Source organism: Eleutherodactylus coqui, chromosome 5 (genome assembly GCF_035609145.1).
Source record: "Eleutherodactylus coqui strain aEleCoq1 chromosome 5, aEleCoq1.hap1, whole genome shotgun sequence".
NCBI lineage: Eukaryota > Metazoa > Chordata > Amphibia > Anura > Eleutherodactylidae > Eleutherodactylus > Eleutherodactylus coqui.
In genome coordinates this window covers 177,993,151-178,010,009 of record NC_089841.1, presented here as the reverse complement: position 1 = coordinate 178,010,009, position 16,859 = coordinate 177,993,151, and the positions used below count along the sequence as shown (strand labels likewise).

General features: G+C 39.1%; 1 protein-coding gene and 1 long non-coding RNA gene across 2 annotated transcripts; one reads left to right on the top strand and one right to left on the bottom strand.

The window, feature by feature from the left end:
- The first annotated feature begins 1,117 nt into the window (after positions 1 to 1,117).
- On the top strand, positions 1,118 to 3,955 carry LOC136628155 (uncharacterized). The gene is made up of 2 exons (XR_010792857.1): positions 1,118 to 1,280; positions 2,713 to 3,955. It is a non-coding gene; the product is annotated as an uncharacterized lncRNA (long non-coding RNA).
- Positions 3,266 to 13,001, bottom strand: TBX3 (T-box transcription factor 3). Its single transcript, XM_066603831.1, has 7 exons — positions 11,952 to 13,001; positions 10,766 to 11,033; positions 9,623 to 9,769; positions 8,324 to 8,400; positions 6,840 to 6,997; positions 5,381 to 6,033; positions 3,266 to 4,858 (listed from the first exon to the last, which is right to left on the bottom strand). Exons 1-7 carry the CDS (start codon positions 12,341 to 12,343, stop codon positions 4,433 to 4,435), a joined length of 2,121 nt encoding a protein of 706 aa, XP_066459928.1. The 5' UTR covers positions 12,344 to 13,001; the 3' UTR covers positions 3,266 to 4,432.
- Between the last annotated feature and the right edge of the window lie 3,858 nt (positions 13,002 to 16,859).

Below are 16,859 nucleotides of genomic sequence, written 5' to 3'. Positions count from 1 at the left end.
AACCCTATTGTAATAGTTTATTAAGTGCAGAGCTGGTGTATACAATATGTATATAAAGCGCACCTCCTGCACACTTTCTGTATAGACTACAAGATACATTATATATCTGTTCTGTTCTGCGATTGAAAGAATTGTAGAAATACAAATTAATTTACACAAAGAAATCATTGAAGGCTTCATAAAGCGCCCATAAATTGTACCGTGAATGTAATTATAATTTTAGTAATTAAAATTCAAATCAATTACCGCTGTCATATAGCGCTTTGTACAAGTAGTAGGAGGGCACCTCAATTGCGACCTTGAGGGAGGTCAGAAGGTGCAGATTCGCAAAGAAGGGATTCGGAGCACATAAACGATTCTTGACCGGAGTCTGCCGCCCGCACGGGGCACGGATGTTACCTAGAGCGATAACATGTATGTGTATACACACACATTCAGACATATTGCACGTATGTTCTTCTATACCCCATGCACAAGTTTTTTCTTCATATCTAATGTATTCAGTTGATTTCGTTGTGACATTTATTAAGGCCGTACCCCGTGAATTAACTTCAGTTAAAATCCTTTTTATTTCACAGCGTGTTACCTGGGCTTCTTTGTGCTCGTATGTAATTATACGTTTATTATTATATTTAGTATTTTATCCATCAATTTCTTTGTTAATTTTTGTACATTTCTTGCATTGATATATAAATGTTTAACACATTGATCCGATTTCATTAGGGCATGTGATTGCATTGTAAATGACTTTATAGCATGGGTCTTGTGGGAAAAAAATCTGTGTATTGTCACCAGTTCTCTTTTAGTGAATATTTCGAGATGAGATAGATAGATAGATAGATAGATAGATAGATAGATAGATAGATAGATAGATAGATAGATAGATAGATAGATAGATAGATAGATGAACGTTGTGTAGATAGAGACACGCGGATATTTGAAAAGAAACTTTAGTCTGCAAGTGTACCTGCATATGTATGTGAAGATGGAAATAAAACAATGAGAGCTTTCCGCTAATCTATGGTCAGTTTGTGGCTGTGCATTTGTATGTGTGTATGCATGAGTATATGTTTTAAGTGCATTTGCTTATTTGTTAATAAATGTATCCAGGATCTCCGTAAAATAAAATACTAATGCAAGAGCCAGAATAATCTGTGGCAGTTCTTCAGAAGACCACAAGGTGGCAGTGAGGAACGGTTCATTTGCTCTTAATCCCCTCCTGCAGCTTTCAACAAGATGAAGAGCCATAAAATGATTGAGGATATCAAGCGAGGCGCCAGGTGAGTAATACACTGGATAATCCAGAGATATGACTCGCTTTGCTCCTACCCACCAGCGCCACAATAGTTACTCATTAACGTTACTATATACAAATAAGATTATCCATAGCTCTACTCTTACATTAACACTAGGATGCTATGGTGCATACACCTATATATGTATCTGCAAAGCTTTTTGCTATCTATCCATCTAAATTTATTTGAATATACGTGTCCCAACTATGATGAGATGCAATAGAGAGATCAGTTGGTAATAAGACAATTTTATTATGTGCAGTATGTATTAATACCAGGTCTTGGCTCTAGGCTGAGGTGTGGCGAGGAAAACTGTGGATGATTCAGGTATACAGTATGGAGTTTGCCCACTAATATGGCCGGAAGAAAGGCTCCAGTTGTTTTCACATTGAATTATATTTAGAGCAAAATGTGCTCCCAATGCCTATACTATCTGTGATTATTTATGTTTATTATTAGTTTTACATAGCAAATTTGACATTAATTATGAACTACTAGTTACTGGATAAGAAGTCAGTTTACTGAAACCAAGAACTCCACATAGTCTGACTTTGTAGATATAAACCAGTGCAGCCCTACCCACGTTCACCAGATCGAACTATTTAAATCACAAATAAAATAAACATATCAACTCAGCAAGTACATATATGATCAGAATTACGTACAAAAAATAAATAAATAAAATATATATATACACATACACACACATATGTATATGTATATATATATATATATATATATATATATGTGTGTGTGTGTGTGTGTGTGTGTGTATGTATGTATGTATAGATAAATATATATAGTATAATATTGTAAATATAATATTTCCGTATGTAATCTACATGCCTACATCTATCAGAGTTAGAGAGGGAGTAAATTAAAAAAGTGTGTGTTATAAATAGATAATATAAAATAAAATGAATACCTAAACACTTATATCAGAGATAGACTCTGTAATATATAGATTCATTGATAATCTATATTTAATACATATTACAAACATAATAAGTAGACGGGCTATAAAAGACTAAGATATTAAATATTGAAGAGAAACAGGTATATCTTATCCAAGTTCTGTAGTTTTAGCAGTAAGAATATTGACCCCCGTTAAAAATAAAATCCGGAATTAGGAAATATTACCTCAAACGAGAAACAAATGAGAGAATTATTCAATTTTTGAAAGAATTATAATGTAAAAAGAAAAGGTCTGATCACATATATACGTATAGAAACAGGTAGCAATACGCGTAAGCAAATGAGTATTGTGTAGTTGGTAATTTCTGTATGACTGGAAGAGGAGATGTCAGCGCTTATGTTACATTGTTATCGATAAGTAAGCCTACAATTCTGTGTTCTTAATAAACCGGTTACGATCAAGAAATAAAATCGAAATTCTTCATCTGATTGTTATTTGCAGTCTGGCAGAACTTGACTCCATCCGTGCCAATTTCTGGCTTTCTGAACAGGAATATTGAGGTCACCTGCTGAACACACACGACAGGGAGACTTTCCAAAGTTCCTAGATCCTTTGATTGAAATAAATGTTACTGTGGACTGGACAGAGCTGGGACTTCCTTCTATGTCACCGTTATTGGGAAGAAAGATCATGTCCTATCCCTAATACATCACAGCTGTCATGGAGGGTTATTACTGACAAGTTACATACAACAGCTGCCTACAGTGCCCTCCTGCAAACATGGTCATTAGCACTGCCCTTCACATTCATCCGGGGTCCTGCAACAACGACATCACTGAGCCAGCATAGAACGATATGTCAATCTGCTTATCTATCTATCTATCTATCTATCTATCTATCTATCTATCTATCTATCTATCTTTAGTTCAGTAATCGGGGATGTACATGAATATTGATCTCATGGATGAAATTATTTATATTTGTGTGTAGTTGGTGTTTTGTGTGCAAAAGCTTCTTCCATTTTCAGCAAATTAAGACCAGAATAGCAATATAGTACAATTCAATAAAAAAAATTTATTGAAAGTTGTAGAGACTTTGAAAATAAGGAAATACAATGGGAACAATATCTATGAAACATTCATTACATCGTGTATATATATGCATGTATGTAATTATACCTTCATATATTATCAGCAACACAGTTCAGGGGGAACAATGTACATACATAGACCAACAGGGCAATAGGATGACTGGGACGCACAATTATTTCTGGTGAAATGTTCAGATAAAGTAAGATTTAGGGTGTTCCTTGGTGTGTGTGTGTATTACTTGCATTGCACAAGTGAAGATAAATTATACCAGCAGAGTTTAAGATCTCTACCCCTTATTGATTATCTATCGGGATTCATTTCTCTAATTTTTGAAATGGGTATGTTGCGACCCTGTGTGCCATGAGAGTTTTAATGCTATTTTTTGGCACCTAATAGGTTAACACACGCAAAAATAAAGACAATAATCGAGCAGTATTTACACAACTATGTACAACTTCAATAAATTAACGTTCCATAATCAGAGTTTTGTTTTCTGATATATTTACATGAGCTATCAAATAATTACATAAATACTTTTCTGTTTTTTACACTTGCCCCCCTCATAGCAAGTCCCTCCTGATTTTATATATATGTATATATATATATATATATATATATATATATATATATATATATATATATATATATATATATATATATATATATATACACACGGGAGGGTAGATGCTGCCGAGAACACTACTTATTATCCAGGGCACTTAGAGCAAATGATTTATTCGCATGCAAATGCTCATTCTGTCACTGAAATAGCAAAAAAAAAAAAGCAAAATAACTATCTGCCCGTAATGACCACAAATAAAGACTGGAGAATGGCCAGATATATAGGGGTAAATTACATCTTCAAGTTTTACGTCTGCGATGAGTTTTCTAGCCCACTCCTCCTCGTAGAGATTACATACATGCATTGGTTGTGAGGGGTTGAACAGTGGTAGAGTATATGTTGGTATTGGCATTATCACCTGGGTAGCAGCTTACAGTTAGCCCCTATCTGCTCAGCATTGGTAGCTGTGCGTGGGACTTATGAGCACACTGACTACAGGACGCTTCTGGAAAATACAAAGTGCAATGAGAAAAAGTTTGGAATGAGCAGAGAAGCTGATCTGTGCCTGTCAAGGGGAGCCACTTCTCGATCTGTCCTGCTTGGAATCTAGTCCACTGACAAGGCGCTGGATATTCTGCAGTTCGCTGCTGGGCTCCTTTTCTGCACACAGTTTGGGGGATAAGGAGACAGATCCAGAGGACAGAGTAGAAGATCTGCTTGTCAATTCCGAGTCCAGGGCTGCAGAGGCAGGGCTGGGTACCAGACTAGGAGCTTTCCCGTCAAGAGTGCCATTGGGTAATGTATGGAGGGCAGTGGTCAGCAGGTTACCAGTCTCTGGCATGGGCACAGGGAAAGAATAAGGATTATACCTTAGTCTGGGCCGTACAGCATTCAGAAAAGGGTGTCTGTGGACAGCAGAGGAGGCTGCAGCAGCTGCGGCCATATATGTGTAAGGATAGGAGAAAAGCCCACCGAAAGGAGACATAGCCAGGCCCTGAAAAATAGATGACAATCGTCATATATCATCATATCAACATTTGCAACATATACATAGCTCTATGACACTGAGATTTTTCATCAAACACGGGTTCCTGATCTAGACATAATGCGATTTAGTGTATTGTTTACTGTAAAATACAATAGCGAATGGAGTCGTTTCCCTACAATGAACGGAGGACAGCCAATACATAATTCATGACATCCACAGAGTAAGGTCAGGATGGACGCAAAACCCTAAACTCGCATGCACAAGGACAGAACAAAATGAAGTAGCTTTAATATAATGGTACAAGAGTATAACTCCTCTGAAATATGCACTCTCTTTACAGAACAAATTGGCTGTCCTGCTTAGAAAAAAAAAGTCACAAATTACTGTATTCTCAGCTGAACATTTGCGTAAATAAAATGTAAATATGAAACTAATGGCGATGTGATGGGCATAGTCTAGATATAGACAGCGTTATGAAATAGCTTTATGGTGGCGCCACATAAATTAAGTGAGGCATGACTCATTTACCTGAGAGGCGAGGACGTGCTGTTGGAGGTGGAAAGGTAAGGATGATGCCCCTGGTAGTCCTTGAGATGAAGAGGCCATCACTGCAGAGTCTAAGCTGTTAACGCCTGATGCAGCTCCCGAGACTGTGGCCAGTAATGGACTCATACCAGCTGCCATGCTGGAAAACGCCCCTCCCATTGCAAACTGACTCGGGTGAAGAAGCAATGGGTGTGAAGCCCCCAAGGGGTTAAAGAACTGCTGCCCCGTCAAACCAGGGGGAAATCCCAGGTTCTGCAAATGGCCTTGGGTTAGTGGGTGGGGGCTACTATCTGTCTGTACAGTCAGTGGTGGATAATGCTCCTTGGAGGGCTTGGGATCGTCCAGTTTATGTGAGTCCCTAGTTGAGGTCTTGAGATCTTCCACACTCAGGACTCTGCTACTGGAAGAGATCTGGCCCGGACTGTGCCTAGAATCTGGAGAACTCTTTCCAGTCCTCAAACTCTGCTCCCTGCCTCTGCTGCCCAAGTCCGATGGCATCAAGGAAAGCTTAGAGGGGCTCCTCATTTCTTTAGGGTGTTCACCAGTGGTTGTGGAAATTTTGGCCGAGTCCCCGATATCTTGTGTAGACTCATCCTTTATATCCTCATCACTGTCTCCTTCACTGTCACAAAGGCCTAAACGCAAAGCAGATGAGCAAGATTTAATTCTTCCATGGTATTATATTATTTTGCGACAAAGGGACAGATAAAACTCATCGAGAAACAGAGAAGCCAGTCAAAGCAAACAGTCTAAACTACTGTGTGCACAAGTCCATTTGAACAAACAAATTTTCTTCAGCAAAACATAAAAAATATAACACACAAATGCAAAATAAATATTATAGAATCCTATTTATATAACACATGATGTATGTAAATGTATGTATGTAAACCAGACTCCTTCCTCTATATCAGGTCATCTTTTTTTTTACTTCTCTGGTGTGGTAGTGAAATAAGAGAAAACTGATGTCACAACTGATCCCATTGTTTGCTATGGGATAGTTTTTGGCACGGGGGCATCAGTTGTTGCATCAGATCTGTCCATGAGCCGGATCAAAAAACGTGGGTTGTAGCGTTTGACTCTCCGGCTGTTTAAGGATATGCACTGAAGACCGGTGCACAAAAATGTCATCGGTTGCGTCCGGCTCACACAAGCGAAACTAAGCATGCAAACAATATAACTTAGTAGTTATAGTGCTTTAATTATTTTATTTTTAATTAAATTTTTCTTTAATATTTAATGTTCGCATTAAGGACTTTCAGCGGTGAAAGGGTGTTAAGCCGCCAACCCGACCAAGTTCTTGTGTCTTCCTGTATCCTAGAGGGCCCCATTGAAGGCACTAGACGCTGGATTAGTAAAGGGCAAATTGTGGCACCGTGCACGCGCTCCCATGAGGGCAGGGGCTCTGAGTGATAGGGTTAATAGGGGATTAGGACTGTACCTTTAAGATTTGAAGTGCCCACTGTGGATGCGCTTGGAGAGGAGGTCTGGGCGAAGCATTTAAATGCAGTCTGCTCACTGGAGGACTCATCTGAGCTGCCATTATCTTTCTTCTGCTGCTCATCAAAGGCTCGCATGGACTGGAGGCTCAGTTGTTTCCTTGAGAAAGGCAAATCGCACGTTTAATGTGTATAATTCCCTGCTTGAAATATAAACAGCCGGCAGACACAAGTATTTGACCTTTGCCTTAAGACCTAGCTCAGCCTCAGTGATCTGGAGAACAGGAGCTAACCAAGATAGGGAGACATGGACGTAGTAAATCTAACTATTACATGGTTTAAAAAAAATCTGTATTTGGTAGTAATAATGAATGGACTTCTAATGACTGGACAATCTATTGACTATGGCCATGTAGGACAGGTATGGGGCCGCTTCATTACATAATCACACCTATGGCTGTTGCAGCCATTCAGAAATTAGCAGCCATTATTGTGATAGCTCCATTTACTTTTATTTACGAACACAGTTTAGAGGAATGTTGTAGAGGGAGACAAAGTTATCTAGCATTGGGGCTACAAAACAAACAGCTGAGACGGCTTCTATTAGCCGCAGAGTGTGATGCCTGAGGTATGTGGCAATGAAATGTCAGGCCGAGGTGTCAGAAATTCTCAGGAAAGACAGAAATGCTTTAAAATCATATTTAGCCTGGAAAACCTCTATAAATGTTCAATTTCACCTTCTAGTAAACATTTTTCATATATAAAATATGACATGTAAATATCTCCAGTGACGAAAAACAAAATGGCTACAGGTAAGATTCCCTCCTCTCCATATTATATAAGGACGTTAGGCTGAAGGTTTGGAGGTGAAATAACATTTACTTTAATATTACTGAAGCAGCCAAGATACGCAGTATTCCCCCATCCGTGTTTGCTTAAACTTTCTTTACTTTTATGAACACATTCTCAAATCTGAAATCGTTTTTTCTTGGTCATTTAATAGAAACCAACATTTCCTGTAAATTTCATGAGAAGTGAATAAAATTAACAGCTTCATAGGCACAGCAGATATAGAATATTACACCCTGCTGCCAGCGCTAGTGTCTTCAGTAATCGCTGGTGTGTACAAATAATTGCAGCACAGATAAACTTCAGTCTGTGATAACCTACATTCATTCATTCGTCGATTTTCTCCACATTATCACTAATTTTCTAAAAATAACGAATATATAATTATAATATTAATATATTAATACATGGAAATGTAATATAATAATTTAATGAATATATATACCACATACCTAATATTGTAATAATTATATATTACGGATTTTACTAAATTTGAAGTACTATGTACATGTCTTGTGTGAAGCTTTATTGGGGGTTAACATTGGACTATCGTTCCTAGACCAAAGGAGTGGTTTAGTAAATTTCTAGCCCCCCTCCCCCCAACAAAATACATAATTACAGCATGCCAAAGACTCACCTTTTCTCCCTCCTTCCATTGCCCGTGTCACGGAAGCCCTTGGCAAAGGGATTGTTATCGATTTTTAATTGCGTAATCTGGGGATAAAGAGGGAATAGGCGATTATGGTGATGAATACAATGCTAATACTTCCTCATCGCTATTATTAGTATTTTTGTTGTTGAAAATAATACTAATATAAATGTAAGAATGTAATGGAGTCTCTCTAGCGTAGAAGAACAAACTAGAGCAGTGATTAAGGTGCATGCTGCAGTATTATTGGGGGCTCTGTAGGGTGCTCGGCTTCTACTTCATTAGGTCTTCCCCTTTCCTAGGGAAAATGTTTTTTAGATTAGAAGTGGACGCGCGTTGTGATTGTGCTGCAAGCATTTGTTTCCAGTTATCTCCCCCTCGCCCCCTCTCTCCCTGTCTCACCTTATAGTAGAACCAGCCAAAGTCACTATATTGGGCTTTTCTTTGACCCCTGTATTTTATGGGTGTCCCATAGAGATATGAGGGAAAAGACAATAATGAAATATGCATGTGTGTGTTGTCTCTGCAGGATTGTAATGATTTTAACGTCCTCCAAGAACAGAATGTAATTTAAATTTATATTGTACATATCCTATTGCTGAGATTGAAATAAACATGATTAAACTGGTAATTCCCACACAGAAAACTCATAATAGTCACAAACCAGTCGGGTGCATATATACAACATTTACATACAGCATATAAGCAGTTTATGACACAAAAAAGTAATAAGCAATAGTCACGATTAATTCTTACTAAATTATGGCATGTTATATGAGTCCAACCATACATCAAGACGTGATTAAGTGGTCAAAATATTTGAGAAATGATCAAACTTTCTACGGAAGATAGATAGATAGGTAGATAGAAAGAATGATAAGCGATCATTAGAGAAGATCTACGATAAAAATATTAATAATCGTTTTCTTTCATAGGAATTGCAGGTAACAAAAAGAAAAAGAAAGCCTGGCCATCTTATAGCTTTACCATTGTTAAACATCTCATAGTCTCCAAACTGTTAAATATTTACAAGCAACACATACGTTAGCACTTTGATCTTTTTCAGACATAACTTTGTATAGAGAAAAGTGGAAAGTTCACTCTTTAAAGTGTTCATACACTCATGTTCAGCAACACTGATGATGCCCCCTCCACAACAGATAAGATAGGCAGTCTGGAGGTGTTGTGGGGGATGGGTGCCTTCTTGACTTGGACTATCAATGCATAATAAAAATCTTTGTGGATAAAAGCCAAACCACGTTGGAAAAATCCCTATAAGCTTCTTACCTTATCATTCTGGTATGCAGTCACTGCAATGAAGTCGGTCTCAGGGAACACATAGGTTCTGAATGTGCTATAGGGGAGTTTCATAATGTCATTCGCTCGCACTATGTGGAACCTGGGCTGATATTTGTGCATGGAGTTCAAAATAGTCTGGAAAGTGCAAACAGAAAGTAATTTCAGACCTAAAGAGACTCGGAGCCAAACTGTACAGCTGCTCCACCAGCTATCTAGGCATATAGGCACCATCACATTACTGCAGGAAAATTCAGCAATTTGTATAATTATCTCACTTAATGACCAGCTTTAGAATACTGTGCAAAGAATTACGTTCTTGCAAATAAGTAAATGAAAATTGCTAAATAAAAATGGGTGTAAAGAAATAGCATATACTTTTATCTTTTACTACAACATACGTGTTCATATTTTTGGCCAAATAGTTTCGCCATAAAGACGTCCATTGAATAAATTGATGGGACATAAAATTAGTCTGTTTTTAGGGATATTATAAATTAAGAAATATCATCTATCGAATACTCCGTGCTATGCAGAGTAGAAATGTTTCTCACATAAATATAAGTAGACATTTCCTAAACACAATCCCCGCAGTTTTATGAGGAAAGTGTTTAGAAAATCTTTACTTCTATTTCAGACTAAATGGAATGTGACGTAATTTATCACCTCTCTTCCCTAATCAGGCTGCTTATTTTATCTCATTAATAAGCCCCTTTCATCAAGTGCAGTAATAAAGCTATCAATCCCGGAGCACAGAGCAGAAAACTAATGAAAAGTAAATTATTTTACTTGTAATTCCCCCATTGATTAGATGTTTATTATCTAGCTGAAGGCTGGCTACACTCTCAGGAAGGAGAAAAAATTGTGTAAAATTACCTAAAAAACTAGATAAGACTAGATCAGCAAACTTCTTTATATTATCTACATACATCACTTATATTACTACGTAAAGCTTGCCTTGAATCTAGACATTCCGCATTAAAAAAGAATTACATTGATCGCTCTTGCAGAGGAGTATATATATACTAATCATACTCCCCTGCAAGGGCGCTCATATATATTATTCCCATATATATAATTCACACACGACAATAGTAATAAAGGGTAGCATTTGCAACTAAACCTAGTACTTACAAAGCCATGTTTGTCGGAGATGTTGTTAGTTAGCTTGAGTTTATGGAAGGTGACCACTTTAGACATCCATTGTTCTCCTGTGGCCGGGCTGTCTGGGTGAATGTACATTCTCTTAGGCATTTCGGGGTCAGCTTTGCCAGCCACCATCCAGCGGGAATTATGGAACTTGTATCTGCAATCATCCGCAGCCACTATATCCATAAGGAGGATGTATTTGGCTTTTTTGTCCAGGCCTGTGCATCTGACTTTAAATGGTGGGAACATTCTCCTGAAGAAATAAAAATTAGGAACACGGCAGTGTAGATGTGTGCATTTCGGCTACATACTAGACAATACTTTAGGTTCATATATATATATTTCCATATTTACAGCCTGCCTGTCTTTCTATAACGAGCAGGGCGCAATAAGCAAGAGACCAAAGCTGTTCAGTTTAATGTTTAACCTTGTCAACTCGAGTTAGTGCTGCTTCATTTCCACTGAAGGAGTTAATGTCTCTTGTGGGCTGAAGATTATCCCAATCGTTATTTTATACACTATATTATACTTTTTATACAGACATTTCTATACCGGAACGCTCTTTGTAACACCTATAGCACTACAGACCATCCTGAGGTGTACAAGTTCAGACTTTACTAGAAGGCCAGAAAGTCACTACTATCTATTACAGCAGCTAACCAGGAAACACATGACATCATAAAAGAATCATCATTCTTCACTAACCTTTGATGCAAAACTTTGACCACAACAATCATAAATAGGCAGCCGAGAAGGTGGTGGAATCTATGAGGGGTTTTATTCTATTTTACCAAGTACATTTACAGTGGTAAAACAAGTGGCTGCTTCTAGGGATTTCAGCCCATGTGCACACGCAGCTTTCATGCATACAAATACATATGTTGCATGTAGTAATACATTCTGCAGTTAGCTGTGTGTCTTGTAATGGAGTATATGTGAATGCTTAGGATAAAGTAGCCATAGAGCAGCTCATTATTTCCCAGGTATTCAGCCCTTTTTGGCTTTGGCATGACAACAGTAGATCTGTGAAGAGATAGTCCAAGAATTTCCATTCAAACTATTGCAGTCTTTTTCTTCTAGAAGCTCCTCGCTGTCTGCACTTGGTGTGGCTGTGTCTATATCTAGTATTTGGACCAATTAATAGATTTTAAACACAAAAGCTATGACTCACCTCCCAGATTTGGTGATGACCATCTCAGTCCCCCTCTTGTGGAACTGTTCCCAGAGATCCTTGGCTTCCAGATGAACTTTTGGATCATCTTCAACTTCTTCTTCTGGTTCAAGCGTTTTAAGAGGCCTTAAATGCGAAGCTGCCTGGTGACCCAGAGAAGAAAAGGGGATGCCAGCCTCTGCGGCACCCACTAATTGATCCATGATGGGCTTGGCTAGGGCACCAGGAAGGGATAAAGCAGCCCCATTGGGTGGCAGTGCCAGAGCTGGAAAAAAGGGAGGCTGGTGTCCAAGAACAGCACTCATTGCAAAGTCCGGTGCCCGGTGGGATAAAAAAGGGTGGTAAGCCATGCTTGACCCTGAAATTACTGGATCTCTCATGGATAAATTCATCCAATGCGACCCTTTGGATATCACAGTTTAGGACTTAGTCCACGTTGAAGGACCTTCACAGGTACATAATAATAGAATGAAGAAGAACACAACGTCCACAAGTGGAATAAATATAACTGCTGTCAAATGGACAATTGCTGAGAGCAGAGGATTTTTTTTAATAGTAGATAAGGCTCCTAATTGTGGCTCAGGACATGAAGTATACGTAGAATCCCAGCTCCTTACAGGCGAGAAGAACACTCCTTAATATGAGTCCACCTTTGTGCCCTGAGGAAGCTGGAGAACTCGTCAGCTGAAAGCTCCTTCTTCTTTGCAGACAGCTTCCGTGCAGGCTCTCTTCCTCGTCGCAGTCCGGTAAGGAAGCGGCAGCACTATAACAGCATATTTTCTAATTTCCCCCTACTGTATAGCCATTGAGTGTTCCAGCATTCAGCGTGTGACCCTATAGCTCTTCTTGGCTTGGGAGATAGGGTTGAAGGTATAGTGATGTACAGATAGAGAGAAAGTATAATAGAGAAAGATAGGGGCACAGAGGAGAGGAAATAGAAAGAAGGACACCCTCAGCTCCAAGTATTCTCTGTGCGAAAGTAGTCTCTGCTTACACCAGATCCCTGGGATGTGTTGTGGCAATGCAAGGAGTCCAGACCTAGTTGATTGGCCCTTTGACGCTTTTGGACCAATTGTGTGGCTGCATAGGCGTGGTTTTGACAGGTCTGCTGGATGGGGACAGGGCTGAGTTATAAAAAGAAGGTGTCGGAAGCTGTAACGCTGCAGCAAAGCATCACTACTACATAATGCCGTGTGAATATGTCAACATGATCAGATGGGAGGGGATAAAGCAGGAAGGTGTAGGGGCTGGAAGAACACAACAGGCTATTCAATCACTGGCAGGGAAAGTCAGTAACCTCTAGGTGGCTTTGTAGGAAAGACAGAGAGAGAATAAACACATACAGAACAGGGGGAGGGGAGCAGCCTGGAACTGAATGTGTCCACAGAGGGCAGCCTTCTCTCTGACACCCCAGCTCCCTTCCAGAGCCTGCTGCTGGCCACTTCCAATCTTGACTTATCAGCAGCCTCTCAGTGGGGCTCCCATTTCATCGCCTTGTTTCTGCACAATGGCAGGAAGGATAAGTGCGAGGAGTTCAGAGACTTGGGGCAGGACTCGGGGAAACTGAGACCCCCGTACACACACACACACAAGCATCCATGAGTACAGTGTGGCCAGTCCCTGCGGGAAGCTTGATACAACTGCACAGCGAAATGTGCTGCCAAGACCTGCTTAGGCTGGAGACTATACCAGCACTGAACACTGCTCTACTGTGGGAAGCAGCCGGGACACACACTGTAATGCCTTAACAAAGACATATACAGATATATACACATACACGCACACACATGTATACATCAGTGTGTGTGTGTGTATATATATCTGTATATATATATATATATATATATATATATATATATATATATATATGTGTGTGTGTGTGTGTATATATATATATATTTATTTAATTGTATATTTATGCACCGCTGTATATCCACAATTCAACATTCCAAGCATTTATATAGTTGTAAAGTGTGTATGAATCAACGCAATAAACTAACTGATCTGCTTTTGCATGTCATATATACTTTTACCCACAGTATCTATCTATCTATCCATCCATCCATCCATCCACCCACCCACCCACCCACCCACCCACCCACCCACCCATCTATCTATCTATCTATCTATCTATCTATCTATCTATCTATCTATCTATCTATCTATCTATCTATCTATCTATCTATCTATCTATCTATCTATCTATCTATCTATCTATCCATCCAGTATTATTTGTTCCAAATTCCAGAGATTACAACGTCATTTATCTATTTCATTCGTGTAATGGTTGTTCTTTTTATCACTACTACTATTATAATTATCATCACATTAGCATTTACATGTAAGCTTAAAATGCTACTGAATGTGTAAAATTAAAAAGGCAGATTACTTGAAGCAAGGGTCCCCACTATATTGTGGACGTATTCCCCAGTGCCAGGTAGTGGAGCCGTATGGTGTTCTGTTGCCTCTATACCCCCCCCCCCCCCTACACACATCCCAACAGGAGAAAGTGTATTTTGTATGATAATCCATGTAATCTGGCAGCCATCAGAGTGTCTTCTGTGCACTAATTCCGTGTGATATCTCACCCTGGGATCACTTGGACAGATTGCCGGCCCTGTAGCCTTTCTTCACCCCGGCCCTATCTGTCCAGTAATCAAGACATCATTTGTAAGACAAACCGTAAAATGTCCAGTCACTGGGTCTGCTGCTTGTCTGCCACACAACACAGAGAAGGGTGGGGGGTAAGGTGTCCCTGATGGGATTTTAGGGACTAATACAGTTGCATTATGTAGACCACATTTATATATTAGTTGCCACATCACAGGAGATTGTGTGATCTAACTTTAATGTACTTATTCTTACAACTGGCAACGAATGTCTTAAATCTTCATTTGGTGGAGTATTGAGTAGCTAGAGGCAGAAGGGGTTAATGGCAAGGGTAGATGGCAAAGCAGATTGTTGTAGTGTAGGAAGAAGGAGCCGCATTGTGAGATAGGAGCGGAACATCTGAAGTGATTAGCTCTCCCAACATTGCATTTTTCACTCACATACTTAAGAGCATTCGGCGCCAGCCTGGTCAAGTCTGTTTAGTGGCCGGAGTCTCGGATCCCTCTCATTCACCAGAATATATTGTATGGGAGGGAGGGAGGGGGATCAGTCTGCTGCAGGAGGGAGCAGGGCCAGCCCGCAGCCCAGGACACTGCATCTATCTACGGACGCAAACTATGTAGTGTATGTGTCGTCAGACTAGCATACAGTATATAAAGTCACTGTAGAGTAGAATATACATACACACGAGTATAGATTATATATAGTCACTGTAGTGTCGAATATACATATGGAGACACATGAGTATAGATTATATATAGTCACTAGTGTACAATATATATATGGACACACACGAGAATAGATTATATAGTCACTGTAGTGTAGAATATACATACGGGCACACACGAGTATAGATTATATATAGTCACTAGTGTAGAATATACATATGGACATACATGAGTATAGATTATATATAGTCACTAGTACAGAGTATACACACAGACACATAGGAGTATAGATTATATATAGTCACTAGTGTAGAATATACATATGGACAGACATGAGTTAGGTTATATGTAGTTACTAGTGAAGAATATACATACAGAGTCACGCAAGTATAGATTAGTCACTAGTGTAGAATATACATATGGACACACATGAGTATAGATTATATATAGTCACTAGTGTAGAATATATATATGAACACACTAGTATAGATTATATATAGTCACTAGTGTAGAATATAGATAGAGACACACACGAGTATAGATTATATATAGTCACTAGTGTAGAATATACATATGGACATACATGAGTATAGATTACATATAGTCGATGTTCAGCTAGGAAATGCACATGTGTGTAAGTCACAATGCTTAGGAAATCCAACTCATATCTATAGATCTAGAAATTGCCTAATTTGGACAATGGCACAATTTCTGTCCATATTACAGCCATATATTTTACAGACATAATACGGACAGGATAAACACCATTGTTTTACATGGGTATACTCAGATATGGTTTTTTTAACACAGCAATTTTACACGCATGAAAGAAAATTGCAGCATGACCTGTTCTGGTTCGTATTCACAGACCAAAATCGCCCATGAAAGTCTATGGGGGCATAAAAAAACTGTGAATATGAATGTTCCATGCGTATTCACTGCGCTTTATAAGTATGCTGCTAGCAGACAGTGTGGAAGAAAAGGTGACGTGAATTGGGCTGTGTAACATTTTGTTATTTTTTTGCATGCGTACAAAACGCACTGAATGTGCACCAAAAACACCGTATAGGCTGCTTTCAGACGAGTGTATTATAACACGTCTGTAATACAGATCCATATTACGGATGTGCTATAGACGACATTACATGTTATCGGTATTTTACCACTATTTGTTTAGTATTTGCCTCTGTAGATTTGTGATCTGCTTTTACCCAACGGAAGAGAATAGCAATACGAAGGCAAATACGCCGAAATAGGTCATCATGCTGTGTTTAAAAAAAAATGGCCATGTGAATAGATATATAGACATATTACATTATGTTGCATTAGGACTCCTTCACACGGGCGTATTTGCAAGATTCGTTGATCCAGGGAGTATTCTGACTGCCATTATGGAGTCGGGAAGGAATTTGTTCCTCTGAATGGGCTAAATTGGCTCTGCCTCATTGTTTGTTTTTTTTGCCTTCCTCTGGATCAACAGAGGATGGGGTGGTGAAAATAGGCTAAACTGGACGGCCATTGAGTCTCATGTGGCACAGAGTGCTAAGTTCTTGCGTACGGCCTGAAGGTTGCTGGTTCAATCCCCACTGGTTCAGGTAGCCAGCTCATGGTTGACTACATCCTTCTGAGG

What these genes read in the sequence shown, in the direction of transcription:
- TBX3 (XM_066603831.1), bottom strand. Translation starts at nt 12,343, where the DNA reads ATGAATTTATCCATGAGAGATCCAGTAATTTCAGGGTCAAGCATGGCT. An exon ending in GTCATCACCAAATCTGGGAG is followed by an intron (nt 11,034 to 11,951) that starts GTGAGTCATAGC and finishes TTATTTCTTCAG; the next exon opens with GAGAATGTTCCCACCATTTA. An exon ending in TCTCCGACAAACATGGCTTT is followed by an intron (nt 9,770 to 10,765) that starts GTAAGTACTAGG and finishes TGCACTTTCCAG; the next exon opens with ACTATTTTGAACTCCATGCA.